This window comes from Penicillium concentricum, assembly GCF_028827145.1.
Source record: "Penicillium concentricum strain IBT 3081 chromosome Unknown utg000006l_segment0_segment0, whole genome shotgun sequence".
NCBI lineage: Eukaryota > Fungi > Ascomycota > Eurotiomycetes > Eurotiales > Aspergillaceae > Penicillium > Penicillium concentricum.
This window is the reverse complement of record NW_026622759.1, coordinates 3070069-3087362: the sequence shown is the minus strand read 5'-3', so window position 1 is coordinate 3087362 and position 17294 is coordinate 3070069. Positions and strand designations below refer to the sequence as shown.

Genomic DNA, 17294 nt, shown 5'->3' with positions numbered 1-17294 from the left:
AGCCAGGAGCCGTACTTTGTATAAAGAAATGTCGCCTATGGATATCTGGATACTAGCACATAAAATGTGCTGTGTTCCATGTAAGCCAAACTAATTAAGGCTGATCTTTCGCAATTTCGCCACATAGGTGATTTATTCTTTGGAAACCTCGACATGAGGAAAAAGTTTGAAATATGGGTATGAAAGCGGCCGCAATAGGTTCTTTTCAGTCCCGGTATTGCTCATGTGGTTGCACAGTACACTATCGCATTCTTATGGTGCCCAAATATCTTAGAGAGTTCAATACTAATGAGGTGTACCATGAATTGTCATACCACCAGATTTCGGTCAAATCACGCCGTCTAGATATTTGGCAACATCTAGACCATACGGCGTGGGTCCTAAAGATTGTATCAAGTGTCTACACACCCACCCCCAATACGAATAGACTCAGTGACTTACATATACCAGCTAGCCTGGATCCGCCCTAAAGCCCAGGTCGAATTAAAGAAACATATTGAACATAAGTACGTACGACGACATGTGTCATGACTTTAGTCGTATTGGTCAATGTTATGCATGTGGACGATGTCCGTCAAGACTTCGAGAGTTCCTAATGTCACTCTCGTGAGCCGGCTGGCCCCCGCAGTTGGGCTCCTAGCTATGAAATGAAGTGAGGATGAATAGTATTGATACCCGAAAGGACAACGATCTTTGGTGGTGCAATTCGTCGCCTGCACACGGGATGGTGGCGCGATACTGATACTTTGTCCTCATTTCATGCATTCATGCACGCAGTACAAAGTATATCAGTACTTAATCTACACATGGCAGCAGAGACATCTTCTTCTGTCGCCCCATTACTATCTTAGTAGACCTAGGTGCTGATCTCAGCACGGATGACGACAGATATCTCGAGTCGCACGATTGCCGTTCACATGAGTCTAGTCAAACAAATACAGGAGCACTGAGTGGCCGGAATACCTGCTATTGGAGGTTGTGAGAAGACCAATGAAATCCGCTGCTTGTAGCCTATTGCGTAAAGCCATTCTCATGCGCTAGATTCTCCTAACTTCCAAGCCCTCTCACACTAGAATGGGTTTTCATCAAATAGTATCACTGAACATTTTTAGAGATGTTGATTGATAAGACCTTCAATTCAAACAGAGCCGAGTTAACTAGGCGAAAAGCTGAATCATGTGACATCCCAAGCTCTAGATACAACTGACTACGCGAATTTACCATGTGAAGCCTTAGTCTTAACTCCTATCTAGGTCTTATCCCAGCTACCTCAAAAGATAGACCACATAAAATACCACTGCCATTGGATATATGATTGGATAGTGGGGGATTATTTCTCCGCCGCACTAAGGTCCGCGCCGCCAACACTTCCAATTACCTCTTCATTGAAGTCTTTGTTCTGAGGCAACTTCACAGTGTACTCGCTAAGGACAGCCGCTTGCAGTCTGGCCCCTCTTGAATCAAACTCCAATACATGGCCTCCTCGGTCTTTGCTTTTCGACAAAAAATGTAAATGGAAGCCCGGAACGCTGAAGCCACCACTGAAAGCCGGCGACCAAAATCCAAATAGTGTACCCTCAATATCTCTATGAGTCAGTACTTTCTGTCGCCTGACTGACTCCGCGAGAGACTCCCGGGGCTTGGACTGTGCCGCTATCACACGAAACCTCAGATGGTCGAACAACCCGTCCACACGAATTGACAAAAAGCAGTTTTGTCGGGAAGGAAGTAGAGTCTCCAGTGCCTCTGGAAGCGAATTGAAAGTAAGAAAACGCAAAGACTTCTCCATAGTAGGTTTGAATCGAGTGACCATGGCGAAGGGTAGAACATCAGAAAATTCAACTTTTCGGAGTTCCTCGCCTGGAGGAAAGTGGTATGCTTCGCCATCAATGATAACTATTTCCCCGTTCAGATTGGAAACAGTGCCGAGACCATGATCGCCATTTTTGAGGATTTCTTCAACAGTGATTCCCGTTCCACAGATCCCACCCATTAGAGCGCTAAGGATAGAATACTGGTAGAGGTTGTTTGCCGCCATTATGTCTGTGGGCGTGAAAAAAGGATTTTCTTCCTATGATAGTAATAGTAGCAATCTTTTGTATATTTATGACTATTACCTGCGCATGAGCAAAGTTTATGGGGTCAACCACGTACATTTCTAATTTGTTGATCAAGCAGTTCTGCTGATCTTACGCAACTTCGTTACTTACATTATTTTCTTCTCCTTTCACAACTTCGATGTGAGTGGGGATTTTGAAATACGGGAAAGGTTTGAAATACGGGAAAGGTATGAAAAAATATGAAATTGTCCATAATGGGCTCTTTGCAGTCCAAGTAGTGCTTATATGGTTGGTTACACAGCATGCTATCGCCTTCATCTGGTACCCGAATATCGCCACTCCCAGTACTCCCATTCCCTAGGATATCTACATGACGGAGAATTTTACAGCATAATGTGGCTCCTCTGACCAGGCTCCCTAGGCTGAAACTGGTCACTTTAGTACGCTACTATTTTAGGCTTTCTGCTTAAGCGAAGGTGACGTAGCGTGGGTTTCGTCCATATATTGTGGTGTAATAGAGAATCTCTTTCATTTCTGTTGAGCTTGAGGGCAGGCAAACAATATTACTACTATTATGTTGGAAAGCGATACGCTCAATCAGCATCCAAGCAAACAATCATCTTCCACCTCGGTACCTTTTACGGCACAGGAAACCCGAAAGTATGCACATACTAGCCTCTTAAGAGTAAAGCTTACGGTAGATAGGGTATCTAGTAAAACTCTTATATTGCATGGAGGAGAGAAGAGGAATTGTCTACAGGAGAGGACTTGATATTATACCTCCGCAAAGCCCATAAAGCCCAAGGCCCAACCCAACCTAACCCACTAATGGGTTGGGCTTTAGGCCCGGTGTGAAAACCTACGGGGCCCACGATGGGGGCCTAAAGCCCAACGACGGGCACTAAACAATACAAACATTCTAAGAAACGTGACTTTTAATTACCTTATGTTTAGACCCCGTTTTAAGCCCTTAGATCAGGGTAATAAATTATTATTTTAACGAATACGTTATGAATAATTAGCTAAATTTATATATTACGAGCCTACCTACTTATGCTAGAATCGGACATTGAATATAATAATGGGTATGTCAATTGACTTCTAGGTCGTTAAATTGCTAATAGAAGTCTGCCTGCAGAAAAGGCGCGAACGAAAAGTACCGCAATCCGAACAATGAGAATCGGGGAAGATGACAGCCGAGGAGAAACCCTCAATGGTATATGAGAAAGTCTATCATGCAGAATACAGCACTTGTCTCTCCAATATGCCACCCATAAATAGACCGGAGGCAAATCTTGGTGTTCTTATCCGATCAGAAGGGGACAAGGTCAGAGGTTGTAAACGATTTGCCTGCGATGCAGTCATTCTATTGCACACGGAATGAATGGCTTTAACGTCAAATTGACGCAACGGTTTCAAAGTCGCGCGCCATGAGGGAGCATGAATATACCGACGGCACAGAGGCTACGGCAGGCCCCAGCGAGGCTCCATATTCGCTTAGGAATTGGTACACGTTCTATGTACATAAGAAGATAGGATGTTGAACACTTGAAGAAGCGTCTTCACGCCAGTCTACTAACAAAATTACCAACCCACGAGGGCCTTCTATGTAATTGACAGCTGAGATGACATATAAAGAACCAGTTGTGGGCTCCAAGGAGACAGTGTGGCTCACCTACGATGCAAATAAAGCACCTGCCTCACTCAGCTGGGCTTGGCTGCCTGTCGAGGCTAGTCTTTATGGCATTATCCTTGACTTCTGGTTCTATTGGTACCACCGTGTCATGCATGATGTGAACGGCCTCTGGAAGTTCCACCGCACGAACCATCTCACGAAACACCCGAACCCGCTACTCATAATCTACGCGGACTCAGAGCAAGTTCTTCGACATTGCCGGCTTCCCGTTGATGGCATGGTTTGCGATGAACCTTGTGGGTATGCCGATGGGATTCTACCTACGAATGGCACGTTTGTCAGCTATACCTTATATTTGCAGAGCTAGCTGGGCACAGCGGTCTCCGCTTTCACGTCTCGCCACCCAGCCCTGTGACATGGTTGATGCGGATGTTTGATGCTGAGTTGGTGATTGAAGACCATGATTTGCATATGGCCGAGGATAGAAGAGGAGTCGTAACTATGGCAAGCAAACTCGAGTCTGAGATCGGATTCTTGGAACATGCATTCCTCGTGAGGCGAATATTGATTATGATAACCCTGTTTCTATGTCAATCTTGTGATATGTTATTGCATGCTCTCTTTGCTTTCCATTGGTGTAAATTGATCTCTATTTGTAGCTTTCAAGCCTTTGTCCTTCTGTCTCTATAAACTTATTGAAGGGGCTTCATAGCAGTAGGTAGATCATTATGGTCATTAATTTCAGTTCTTTCTCCTCTGTAGAGATGGATATCATGTCTATCAGAATCACATCTGGTGGACTACACACTGGCAGTAAATACCGGTACCTACAGTGACAAGTCAACACTCCGGCATGATGAATAAAGTTTAATCGACCAAGTTTAATCGACCCGTGATTGGATATGAGACCAAGAAGTCCAGACAGAATCCGGAAGGTCAATGGGCCACAGAACCCGCAATGTTAGCCTCCGCGTTTCCGGGAATCCGGGAATCCGAGCGGACTCCCCTCTGCCCTTCAGTGAGGTCAAGTGAACACCAACAGTTCCCGAAAGAGATAAAAGAGACCATTGTCGTGAAGATGCATTTCAATATCATCACAAAACATCTTTCTCAATATTCACATCAACTTCACTTCAATCATCAAAATGGTCGGCTTTGATATGCGCGGTTTGACCCCGGCTCCGGTCACCCCCTTCACTGAAGATGGCGCAGTGGACTATGAGGCTATTCAACGTCTTGGCTCCTGGCTCGGTAGCATCGATGGAGTGAAGGGCCTTGTGGTGCTTGGCCACGCTGGCGAGGGCACCTTCCTCACTGTTGAAGAACAAGTTTCAGTCATCAAGGCTTTCGTCAAGTCCGTTGACAACAAGGTGCCTATCATCGCCGGAATCACTGGCGAAGGTACCGAAGTTGCTGCTATCGAGGCTAAGCGAGCCAAAGAAGCCGGTGCAGCTGCTGGCTTGCTCTACCCTTCCCACGGCTGGCTGCGCTTCGGATACCAGCCCGGTGCTCCTCAGGACCGGTACCGTCGCGTCTATGAAGTCTCTGGTCTTCCCTTAATCCTCTTCCAATATCCCGACAACACAAAGGCCACCTACAACCTTCAGACGATGTTGGATATCGCTGCTCAGCCTGGTTGCTTTGCGATGAAGAACGGCGTGCGCAACATGCGCCGATGGGACACAGAAATCCCTGTCATTCGTGCTCAGCGACCTGACCTGCAAATTCTTTCTTGCCACGATGAATACCTTCTGCACACTTCGTTCGACGTCGACGGATTTTTGGTTGGATACGGAAACATTGCCCCCGAGCCCCTCATCGAACTCATCAAGGCTGGCAAGGCTAAGGATTATAAGAAGGCGCGAGCCATCCATGATCAGCTATTACCTGTTACTAAGAGTGTTTATCACCGTGGATCTCACATGGAGGGCACTGTGGCACTCAAGCATGCTCTTGTTGCCCGGGGAATCCTAACTCATGCTACCGTTCGCCCACCTCTTTTGCCCCTCGAGGCTGGCGCGGAGCAGGAGATTCACGCTGCTATGAATGCTGCATCGCTCAGTAAGGTGGTCCTGTGATACAAATTTGATCTAAATGCCCGCAGGAAATATTTTGATTCGAGTGTATATAGATGAAGCAAATCACACTTCCTTTTCAGTTATACGTATGTTTGAGCAAATTAGAACGTTGGTAGGAGTAAAGAACCAATTTTCTTATGTGATCAACGATCAATCAATTACTAGCAATGAACGGAATTCATGCTGTGTCTGAAACATTGAATATGATTTACGCGAAGTTCGAGCTGTGACAGTACATGGTCTCGGATTCTCGGCTATCCCCCACAATATCCGTCCCCGCATCCACCTTCCTGGTATCTTTCCCCGACATTTCCGTTCACCCTGCATATTGTACAAATCCCTGCAACGAGTCATGGCTTCTCTGCCCCCTGTACAGGCATCTCCCTCGGCATCTGGATCATATAGGACGTTTTCGGGTAAACGCCCTTCCACTAATCTAGGCGCAGACGAGGAGAACCGGCGGAAAGACCCGAAGATTAGTAGGGCCTGTGACACCTGCAAGCGAAAGAAAATACGATGTGACGGCATACTTCCATGCAGCACCTGTGTTAAGAGAAAGCTCAACTGTGCCTATGACGCGAAATATGGCCGAGGACGGCCTCCGACCCCACCACCTTCAACCACAATCAATGAACGCCAAGAGAGACCACGAAGTGATAGTGCAAATGACCTTTCTATCTGGCAGCCACCAGCACCCGTCGCTCATGAGGTCTCGACTTCCCAAGTGCATTCTCACGCCTCGCCCGAAATCGAAATCGAGGGTCAATATTTTGACCCTACCTCGGGATTGAACTTTCTACACCGAGCGTGGAAAAAGTTGTTGATTCAAAAGGATGAGTCTGCATCATATGACCCGAATGACACGGAGCGAAATCAACTTCTCACTTCGGCCGGAGACCCCCCGTTTCACATTGACGATAGCGCATCAGACAGCTTCATTCCAGATGTCCCCACAGCGAGAAGGCTGCAGGAGTTCTATTTCGAAACTTGTGTTGTGACCTACCGCATGTTCCACCGACAAACTGTTGAAGGCTGGATGGAGATATTCTTGAAGGATCGAGAATTGCAAAGGCCTATTGCTCAGTCCCTCGGTAATTCCAGGACTGCAATTCTCCTTACCATAATGGCTATCGCGACTCTACGCCTGGAGAAACTGAATGGCGAAATGTCCACGGCAGATGAGTCACTCGTTTTACAACGAAGCGATCACTTGTTCTGTGCTGGTTTGAGATTGACCGATATGGAGATGGGGTTCCCTCGTCTTGAATCAGCGCAAGCACGCCTCATCCAAGTCCTCTATCTTCTTCAAACAGCTCGCATGAATAAAGGCTGGTATACATTTGGTAATGCATTTCATATCACGCTCTCCTTGGGTATGCACAGGAGACGCGATGAAAAGCGAGACTTTCCTTTCACGAGTAGGCGACAAAATTACATCACTTCAGAATGCTATAAGCGCACCTTTTGGGCGGCGTACATCATCGACAAGTATCTTAGTGTTGTATTTGGCCGGCCTCGACTTTACCAAGATGATGACATTGATCAGAGCTTTCCAGATAATGTCAACGATGAGGACATGACGCCACAGGGACCTTCCATCTCAGATGATCCAGCCGATTGCTATATTGATGCTCTCATATTTCATGCAAAGTACATATCATCTGCCCACTACGACTATATCATTCTACTAATACATTTATAGAATTGCACGAATAATTGGAAAGGTATCACGAGAAGTATACTCGGTCAGCGACCTTTCCAACCAAGATCGCTTAGCAGCTGCCCATCGATCCGCCCGTGAATTACATGAATGGCGTGCAAGCCTGCCACCACACTTGGGTACTGTGAAACCATCAACATTGATTCCTAGTTTCCGGCGTCAGGCTATTGCCTTGCAGCTGGCGTATTCTCATGCTCTCATTCACACCAATCGGCCATTCCTTTTGACTGAAGCAGCGTCTGAGAATGTTATCGAATGCATCTCTGCCACCAAAGCCAGTTTAGAGCTCATCAACAGAATGGCGGGGGATAGTACGCTTCTTCATTCCTTCTGGTGGACACACTATGTCATCTTCTGCGCATTGGCAGTGGTTTATGTTTGGGAAATTCAGCGAACCACAAGACCCACCGACGAGATAGATAATCAGTCTCTCGGGAAGATCTTTGATCTCGCAGAGAAATGCCACGGTCATCTCAAGCGAGGATCTACTGGTCTATCACAAAACCGACGATACAGCGTCATACTTGACGAACTGAGATCCGAGGCCCAAAGATGTAGAATCTTGAGGGGAAATCCGCCGTATCCACACCAAGGTGGTCGTCCTAGTGGCGAAACCAACGCCAACACACATATTACCTTTCCATTCTTACAAGACACGGATTTGTTTGGGACTGCGGGGAGCGTCCAGGAAGAGATCATGCCGAACATGCTGGACAGTTTTCTCTTCAGTGACTGGCAGACTCTTGACTCATCGGTATGTGTAGCCCTCGAGCATTTGATCCATCGTGGTAATAACTAACCCTAACCTTGTCCGAAAAGGCCATCTTCCCATTTCCTGATCCAAATTCTGTTTCTCCGACATGTTTCCCCGAATTTCCATAAGACAATGAAGGTTTAGCGATGCTCCACTTTTTGGGCCCAGAGCCTTGGAACTCAATGCCGGGGATCGGACTTCACGGAAAAGGCCACTCCGGACGGCATAAGTCCGGGGTAGTCCGGGGCTGCCAAGGCTGCTAACGCACCCCAGTTTGCTCTGCTCTTGAAGTAGCTTCTCTATTTTTACCACGTGGGGCTGCCCAGTTCCTCGCTACTTTATAAGATGGTCTCAAACCACGCTGTTGATATCTCTTCTTATCCCGGATACCAATTAGCTCCATCATGACCGACAAAGACGCTGCAGTGGTCCACCTGGAGCACCAACCAGGCCAGGGACTCTCTGCCGACGACGTAGAGTTCTTGTCGAATTTTTCGGAAGAAGCGAAAAAGAAAGTTCTTAGGAAGGTGAGTGCAATAATACGCAGTATAAAGAAGTTTATTGACAAAGTGCACGTAGGTGGATGTATGTATTCTTCTCGATCTCTCTCCATTGACCCCGAAAATGATGACTGAGTCTCAATTCTAGATGAGGCTTGTTCCTATGCTTGCTCTCTTGTACTTGGTGGCATACATCGATAAGACAAACATTGGTATGTCAACTCAATAAGCCCCATGTGTTTCATCTTCTCACTCTTAACAGGAAATGCCAAGATCGAGGGCCTTCTTCCAAGCCTACACATGAACGGTGTACAATATAACATAGCCTTGTCCATCTTTTTCATACCTTACGTCCTTGCTGGTATGCGGTCTTATATGAAACCCCATGGATATCCACTGACATAATTGAAGAGGTGCCAAGCAATGTAATCTTGAACCGGCTCAAGAAACCGTCGCAATATTTGGGATTCCTGATCTTCTGTTGGGGTGTGATAATGCTTTGTACGGGCTTCGTTCAGAACTTTGCCGGTCTAGTTGTGATCCGCTTCCTGTTGGGACTTTTCGAGTAATGCCCGCCAATATTGAACTCTATTTACCCGATACTGACAATCCTCCAGAGCTGGTTTTCTTCCTGGTGCCGTGCTTGTGATTTCAAAATGGTATCTCCCAGGTGAGACACAGACCCGCATCGCTATTCTGTACACATCAGCCGCTTCGGGTGGTGCTTTCTCGGGTCTGCTAGCATTTGGGCTTGCCAAGATGGACGGAACGGCAGGCTACGAAGGCTGGCGCTGGGTTTGTTCTTTCCTTTCTCATCTGTTTGGTTTCCAGCTTCTAACATTCATGCCAGATATTTATCATAGAGGGTCTTGCAACCATAGTCATGGCCGTCGCTTGCTATTTCCTCCTGTTGGACTCGCCATCCTTGTCGCCAGGCTGGCTAACTCCAGACGAGATCCGGTATCTCGAAGTGCGCCAAATAGCCTCGAATAATCACAGTGGTAACCACGAGGGCTTCGACAAGCGGATAATTCTCAGCGTCCTTCTCGATTGGAAAATGTACTTTCTCATATTTGCCAGTTGGTCCAATGCTGTTCCCAACTACGCACTGAAGTTCAGCATGCCTGAGATCATTAAATCCATGGGCTACGAATCAGCGAACGCCCAGCTCCTGACCATCCCTCCATACGCTGTCGGCGCGTTGTCAGCGTACGGCTTTTCCGTGTTCGCCGATCGCTTCTCGTGGAGAATGCCCTTCCTCGTGGCACCCCAGTGCTCACTTATAGTGGCGTTCGGAATATTATTTTCCAAGGCCGCCGACATCGAAAATAATATAGCACTGTGCTACTTCGGTATTTGTCTCGCTTGCTTCGGAATGTATCCCATTCTCCCCGGTGTCAATGCTTGGAATGTCTGCAACATTCCGAATCCTCATAAGCGCGCCGTGGCCATTGGGTATCTAATTTGTGCGGGTAATGCGGGTGGGATCATTGGGAGCTACATTTACAAAGATGACGAAAAGCCGCGATATCCCACCGGTTATGGTACTTCACTTGCGTTCGCTGCTGCTGGAATTGTGGCTTGTCTATCCTTGGAATTATGTCTCTGGAATGGAAACAAGAAGAAAGCTATGATGAGTGCCTCTGAAATTGAGGAGAAGTATACTGAAGATCAGCTTCGTGAGATGGAGGAGAGAAGCCCTTTGTTCAAGTATAGCTTGTGAGATACTATGTACCATTATCAAGATAAATGTACAATGTATATTAATACACTATTCTGCATCTATCTACACTATTTCGAGATACGAGGCGAAAGCACTGATTCGAAAACTATACTAGCACGGAATCCTTGGCTGGCATAGTATATCTGAGATTGAGGGACAAATAGTATACAAAAATGTATATCAATGACTACCAAGTGGGCCTAGACCAAAAACATATTCAAAATCAATGGAAACACACCCTGTAATGATATCCTCCTTATAGTGCTCTGCGTATTTGATGGCGAGGGCAGCCCATTTGCTCATGGGAAGGCTCAGATCGGCCGGAAACGACACCCACAACTTCTGCCGATGGTGCATGGCAATACCTTGGGTGATTTCAAACGATCTGCTTTGAAGACGTGCAATTAAAATATCTATCAAGTTCACATCGGAGAAGTTGATCTCGTGGTCTAAAATATTCACCGACACCCACCATGCATGTCCGGTAGAGGAGATATGATTCTCAAAGATCGGTAAGCCATTTTGGATGAATATTGTACGGGTAGAAGACATAGTTTCTCTGGTAGTAAGGAAGGCTAGATCAAGTCTTTTGGATATCTGAATAAAGCATACTCTTATAGGTGGTTGCATTACAATGGTTATATGGATGTTGAGATCTATTCTTTAGTACTGGCGCAAACAATAATTCGAACCTGCGCCATGGGATCTTTCATTCTTCACACTGGTTTCACTGTAATCACGATCCCTTTATACAACAAAGCCTTTCTATCAACTAGCATGCAACAAAGAGCGCATCAAAGACGAAAATCTGAGCGCTAATAGCCGCTTATCACTTGCATATAAGAAACCCAATTTCATTATAGAATGAATTCACTACTATCAACCTTCCTCACTGTTCTCACCATGGAGACAAAATCAACCACGGATGTCTTCATGTGCATCCCACCCGAAGACGCACTAGAGGTTGCACGCGGTAGGAAAACCAATGTATACCGCACCTATCCCCTCCCAGCCACCGTCCGCCGCATCTGGTTCTACACCACCGCTCCACTACAGTATATTGAGTATGTGGTGTGTATATCACACAATGAAGCTGAATCCAACACAGACAACAAGCCACCCAGGTACGCTTACAAGATTCGCCAGATATGGATGTTGAAGCACCCTATTCATCTCCATCAGGCTATCACGCGCGGTATATTCAAAGCTCCCCCGCCAAAGTACTGTTGGGCGACTGAGAGTTTCTTAGACAGCTGTCCTTTCTATCGACAGTATCCAGTACGGGGTCCGACGGAAATCATGTGGTAAAGAGGACAATGCGGCAATGTCTTCGAATTCAGATAGTCAACGATAAATTGTCTTACATGTTCAGTAATCTCGAAATCGGAAACGGATAGATGTTCTTGAGTTATGCTTTAACGCGGCTTAGCCGTGTGAGCCGGGATAGCTACTCTATTAAGACAAACTACCGGGGGTAGCCTAATTTAGTAATAGTGCCAAGGTTCATTTATGCTAGGTGCTTGGCGTGTGAAGGCTAAAAGTTCACATTATTGGCGTTCATGAGCACTACGCATAACGCATAATGAATAGAAGTGTGTGTGACATGCAGCTATATCTATATAAATTTATATCATAATTTCTCCGATTATCTAGACATGCTGGCGTGTCTAGGTTCTAAACGTCTAAGATGCCCCTTTCAATGTGGGGTTCAACCATAGTCTATATATTGCTCCATATATTAACAGCGAAAGCATTGTATGAAAGTACAACCGTTTGATTCCCCGGTGATTGAGCTATGTAAAGTCTAGTGAGATATATAGAACATTGTCTTGGTTTGTAGAAACATAGATCCAAGGTGTCCAATGAAATCTCAGAATAATTCTAATAGTGGATCTACTTAAATGCCGAGTTAGCTCCGACGGACTCCTATTGGTCGGATTATTGATCATTCAAAGAATTCATCCGGCTCATAGTGAAACCTTTATTGATCAGCGATCAACGGGTTTTTTCCCTCCGGTTTAGGCTCAGTTTGACAGTTTTCTACTGTGGGCCCAGATTTCAGGGGTCCAGCAATTCTCAACAATTAGGGCCATATATAAATTGCGAATCCAATGCTTTGATTTTTCAATTCTCCCACAATATACGCATTGACCACATCATGGACCAAAAACCATTTAAAGTCATCATTGTGGGTGGCAGCATTGCTGGGCTTTCGCTAGCCTTGATGCTGGAGAGGAATGGCATCGATTTTGTTATCCTCGAAGCATACCCCAACATTGCACCCCAGGTCGGGGCTAGTTTTGGCGTTTTGCCAAACGGCTTCCGCATTCTCGATCAGCTGGGCTGTTATGAGTCGATCATAGAGAAGGCGGGATCCCCCGTCGACACATTCTGCTTCCGTGATTCGCAAGGAAAAGCATTCTGGACATTCGATAACTTTAACGAGGCATCAGTCGGAAGGTTTGTCGGGTTCCAATCTTATATGACGTTACACAAACAGAACTGACACTACCACCAGTCATGGTTATCCGGTCGTCTTCCTCGAGCGACGAATGTTGATAGAGGTCCTTTATGGGAAGATCCAGGATAAATCCAAAGTGATCACCTCTCAGCGGGTCCAGAGTATTGAAAATGGTACTTCGAGTGCCACAGTTACCACAGCGACTGGTCAAACCTACACCGGAAATATGGTGATCGGGGCAGATGGAATCCATTCTAAAGTGCGTCAAGAGATGTGGAAAGCGGCCGGAAAGGTAGATCCCACGTGGATTGACCCCAAAGAGGAATCTGGTATGCAAATCAAACCCAAGCACTGCCTGCAGTATCGGCTAACTCTAGAAAAGCACTGCCTGCAACTTACGCGTGCATCTTTGGCATTTCCAAAGGCGTGGAGGGAATCGAGAAAGGCACGCTGAGCTCGGTGTTCAATGAGCATTTCTCGTATCTTGTTCCCAGCGGACCTGGAGACATCACCTACTGGTTTCTCGTGCGGAATATGGGAAAGACGTACTATGGTGCAGATATCCCACGATTCACCAAGGAGGAGGAAGAGGCATTCGCAGCGGAACATCTGGACGACCAGATCACTCCTACGCTGAAATTTTCCGCTCTGTACAAGAGCAAAATCGCCTCGGCATACTCCACTTTCCCAGAATACGTCTATAAAAAATGGTATTTCCAGAGAACTATGACTATTGGCGATGCCAGTCACAAGGTGAGACCAGCTACCAACCCGGAGAACAAGATCATGCGAAGACTGACTAAGGTTCCGTCAAATAGTTTGAGCCCTTGACAGGCCAGGGAGGAAACAATGCAATGGAAACCGCCGCATCTCTGACAAATCATCTCGTTGCGGCCCTCAAACACAGCCAGTCAGGCACGCTGTCAACGGCAGAGATTTCCAAAATCTTTGAGAGTGTTCAGCAGCAGCGTGAAGGTCGTGCGTGGGGATTGGTCAAAGCATCCCATGTCCGGCAACGCCTGGAGTGCATGGAAACGCCCTTGTTGAAGTTCATGGTGAGATACGTGGTGCCACACTTCTCCAAATCCATGATCCTCAGCAAATGGATCGACACGTATTCTCCTGCGGTGTCCTTGGACATGCTTCCTCTGCCGCACAGGCCTCGAGAAATACCCTATTTCGACGAGCGGTTCAGAACACCCTCTTCTCGGGGTGTAGTGAGCATCTTGTTGTACGCTGTGTACTTCTTCTTGGCCTGGTTAGGCCAACGCCAATTGTCGACAGCAATCAAAGCGAACGGAACCATGGGATTTGTCCGCCAGGCAATTAAGAGCCAGTCGGTTTCACTCCCAGGAGGTGTCGAAGCACCCCTTCGCCAGGTGTACACAGGGGTTGGGCCTATTGACCTCTTTTTGAAAGTCATTGTAACGATATTCCTGCCAGCGATCACCAACTTCTCCACACCGGAGCAGCCATTGCAAGTTCTGTACTTCCTGGGTTCAATGATGCCGATTATCGCTATCTGGACAGTTGAAGGGTTCCGGCCAAGGAACAAATGGACCCTTCTTGCCATGCCGAGTATATGGGCTGTTCTGTATCAGCTCCGAGGCATCGGGCTGATTGCACCGCTCTATTTCGGATCGAGCACATATCTCTCCTCTCGCATAGCATACTTCTCTCCAAGCACCCGCACACTTCCTGAATCCACCGCTCGAGCGATACTGCCTGCACTGGTGCTGGGATTCATCGTGCCCACAACCATGCTGTTCTTCCCGCTGGCTGATGCCCTGACCACGCGACAGGTCTTCATTGCGCTGTGGCAACCCTCTCCGATATATGTGGTTATCCTGACCCAGATATTCTCCCGCGTCATCAAATCGATCGGTTCGAGGACATCGGCCAAGACTGATAACACCGCAGCGGAGGGCAAGGCTAACCGTGACATCCCACACTTGCAAACTCTCTACGCTGTGGCCGGTGGTGTATCTGCTTGCTTCCATGTGGCCTTGTTGCTGACATGGGCTGCTTCGGGGACAAACTTTATCACCAAGGCATTCATCCCATCCGATGCCTTCGCACAGGTGGCGACACTTGCAGACGGCGTCTTCGTATTTTTCCAGAACGACTTTCTGCTTGTTGCAGCGGCAACTCTCCTGTGGTGCCTAGCTAGCGTGTGGGATCTATACCGCCTTGGGGTTTCTAATGTCTCCTGGCAGGTGGCATTGGCTGGTTTGATTTTGGGTTCTCTGGCAATTGGGCCGGGTGCGACTGCGGCGGCTGTTTGGTATTGGCGGGAGGAGGTTATGAGTCGTACATCTTTCCTCCGCCATGGTCCCGTCTCTAGCTCAATCAAGAGTACTTGATTGTGTAACCTGGCGTTGAATGGCCATAGGACCAACGAAGAGAGGTCGAAGCAAACTTCCAAGACTTTTGTGAAACAAAGGTGGGGTGGATAGTTCTGAGCGAGATTTTGTCTGATTCATCGAGGTATTGCATGTGTATATAAAGAAGATGGGTAATTGTAATTTTCCGCAAATTCTAAGACATAAATGCACCCAAGGCTGCCATGGAGAGCTATGGAGAGCTAGTAACTCAAACTAGGATCCATCTCACATTATGGGATACTACCCTCTCGACATCAGACCGGCGAAAGCCAGCCACACATCCCAGAGCGACTGGAAGCTGGCTCAGTCCTGAATACGTTAGATTTTATCATTATAGGTGACGCCGAGGAGAATAGCAAATAATAGGGTGAGCTTACTGTTGATCAATTTATACTCGTCGACGACCATCATCATACTGCCGGGTATTGCGCCTTGGGGGATCTCCAAGTTCGAAGGCCCAGCGCCCGGACTAGAAGGATAAGATATCGTAAGAGTGGACGAAGGAAACTCGCCTACACCAATGCCTTGGTTGAACAGATATCTCTCAACATCATGCACATCAAACCAATCTTCATCGGCAGGAACATGAGACACGCCATTTGTTGTTCGGAAGAGGGCGAAGGTGTCTGAAGAAGCGCCACTAGAGGGTGGTAAATAGTGCGTTCCTGCGCCACCGACGCTGATATATGGGAATCGAGCATCGATGATAGGATGACAAGGTTCCATCTTGATGACACGTCCGAAATAATCTCGGACCTCTACTCGTGGCATTCTTTGTAACAGCAGTCCAAACTCCCACATATCTTCATCTTTATATGCGAGATTAGATAGGAAGCGATGACCACTTTCAGCGCAAGCGCGGAAAAGCCGTTGGGTGAAGGGTGTGGTTGCATATTGAATGGTGTGGGGTTCAGCAATAGATATTGGCACAGGAATGCGAACCAAGTCCGAGTCACTCGATTGGTTATCCAGACTCTCGATACTAATCGATGGGATCATGCCACCGGACGAGCCCAAAAATAATTTCCAAAAGTCAGATCCCTCAGTTTGATCTTTTAACCTGCCCATTGACACCTCGGACGCGACCTGCGCGTGGGGTTGCTCATTGACAACCTGAGGTGGGTCTGAAATTTTGTTCTCTGGGGACTTTTGATAGGAAATATCAGCCCGCTTGAAATGGGACACTATATCATCACGCAGCGATTGGACTGTGCGCAAGAGTTGAGGTTGAGACCACTGCGACCCACTCCGGATCACTTGGTTATCGAACTCCTGCACCGTCTGGCTTAGATGATCAAGTACATCTTCCAGCTGCTCTACGCGAGCTTTTAGTGAAGAGAGCTGGGACTGTTGGCGAGATCTGTATGCCTGTTGTGCTTCGCGTACCTGGGCGCGTCGTATCTGTGCCAGGGGTGAGCCAAATTGTTATTTTTACTTATAGGAAGGGGCCTCACGGATTTTGCATCGTCGACTGATTTTCGGGGTCGCCCAAGAGAGCTTCTTTTTTGGGTGGGCATTGCAGTATAATTTAAGGATATGAAGGTTCGTTGAGATGAGTGAGATGACTGATTTCCATGTCCAAATGCCAAGCCCGAGGTATTTCTGACCACAGAAGTACTCGACTCATATTTCATCTTGACCTCAGTATTTTGACATTATGTCTAATTTCATGAACTATAGACTCGTCTCTTTTTTGCTTTATTATCTAAAATAGCATATGATTTGGAGGTAGAAATGTCATAATATATATTTACGTATCCTATGTTATACTTGGCCTAATACCACATAGGTAAAGTATACATTCCACACTGTCTCACCTGTCTCACCTCTTCTATTATCTAAATCTAAGAATATCCCAACTTGGGAAGGTAATCCTGTCAGCTTACGGAGTATGCACCGCCACAATCACCACGTTCCCATAGTGGCTGGATAGCGGGGCGTTGATCGGATTTAAAACAGTCGCACCCCGCTCTGCAGG

General features: G+C 47.0%; 9 protein-coding genes across 9 annotated transcripts; 6 read left to right on the top strand and 3 right to left on the bottom strand.

The window, feature by feature from the left end:
• Positions 1-1330: 1330 nt before the first annotated feature.
• Positions 1331-2038, bottom strand: N7517_011402 (acetolactate decarboxylase; the record flags this gene model as incomplete). Its single annotated transcript, XM_056729125.1, has 1 exon — positions 1331-2038. One exon carries the CDS (start codon positions 2036-2038, stop codon positions 1331-1333), a length of 708 nt encoding a protein of 235 aa, XP_056574940.1.
• A 1647-nt stretch (positions 2039-3685) lies between these two features.
• Positions 3686-4133, top strand: N7517_011401 (sterol desaturase family protein; the record flags this gene model as incomplete). Its single annotated transcript, XM_056729124.1, has 2 exons — positions 3686-3996; positions 4058-4133. The coding sequence occupies 2 exons, from the start codon at positions 3686-3688 to the stop codon at positions 4131-4133; spliced, it is 387 nt and encodes a 128-aa protein (XP_056574939.1).
• A 708-nt stretch (positions 4134-4841) lies between these two features.
• On the top strand, positions 4842-5774 carry N7517_011400 (dihydrodipicolinate synthase family protein; the record flags this gene model as incomplete). The annotated part of the gene is made up of 1 exon (XM_056729123.1): positions 4842-5774. One exon carries the CDS (start codon positions 4842-4844, stop codon positions 5772-5774), a length of 933 nt encoding a protein of 310 aa, XP_056574938.1.
• A 352-nt stretch (positions 5775-6126) lies between these two features.
• On the top strand, positions 6127-8376 carry N7517_011399 (Zn(II)2Cys6 transcription factor; the record flags this gene model as incomplete). The annotated part of the gene is made up of 3 exons (XM_056729122.1): positions 6127-7424; positions 7477-8248; positions 8314-8376. The coding sequence occupies 3 exons, from the start codon at positions 6127-6129 to the stop codon at positions 8374-8376; spliced, it is 2133 nt and encodes a 710-aa protein (XP_056574937.1).
• Positions 8377-8652: 276 nt separating this feature from the next.
• Positions 8653-10471, top strand: N7517_011398 (putative MFS transporter; the record flags this gene model as incomplete). The annotated part of the gene is made up of 7 exons (XM_056729121.1): positions 8653-8775; positions 8828-8833; positions 8897-8960; positions 9011-9109; positions 9160-9313; positions 9366-9543; positions 9599-10471. The coding sequence occupies 7 exons, from the start codon at positions 8653-8655 to the stop codon at positions 10469-10471; spliced, it is 1497 nt and encodes a 498-aa protein (XP_056574936.1).
• A 187-nt stretch (positions 10472-10658) lies between these two features.
• Positions 10659-11023, bottom strand: N7517_011397 (uncharacterized protein; the record flags this gene model as incomplete). Its single annotated transcript, XM_056729120.1, has 2 exons — positions 10659-10671; positions 10710-11023. The coding sequence occupies 2 exons, from the start codon at positions 11021-11023 to the stop codon at positions 10659-10661; spliced, it is 327 nt and encodes a 108-aa protein (XP_056574935.1).
• A 312-nt stretch (positions 11024-11335) lies between these two features.
• Positions 11336-11779, top strand: N7517_011396 (uncharacterized protein; the record flags this gene model as incomplete). Its single annotated transcript, XM_056729119.1, has 1 exon — positions 11336-11779. The coding sequence occupies one exon, from the start codon at positions 11336-11338 to the stop codon at positions 11777-11779; it is 444 nt and encodes a 147-aa protein (XP_056574934.1).
• Positions 11780-12629: 850 nt separating this feature from the next.
• On the top strand, positions 12630-15295 carry N7517_011395 (FAD-dependent oxidoreductase; the record flags this gene model as incomplete). The annotated part of the gene is made up of 4 exons (XM_056729118.1): positions 12630-12931; positions 12990-13261; positions 13315-13685; positions 13751-15295. 4 exons carry the CDS (start codon positions 12630-12632, stop codon positions 15293-15295), a joined length of 2490 nt encoding a protein of 829 aa, XP_056574933.1.
• Positions 15296-15634: 339 nt separating this feature from the next.
• Positions 15635-16833, bottom strand: N7517_011394 (bZIP transcription factor; the record flags this gene model as incomplete). The annotated part of the gene is made up of 2 exons (XM_056729117.1): positions 15635-16717; positions 16771-16833. The coding sequence occupies 2 exons, from the start codon at positions 16831-16833 to the stop codon at positions 15635-15637; spliced, it is 1146 nt and encodes a 381-aa protein (XP_056574932.1).
• Between the last annotated feature and the right edge of the window lie 461 nt (positions 16834-17294).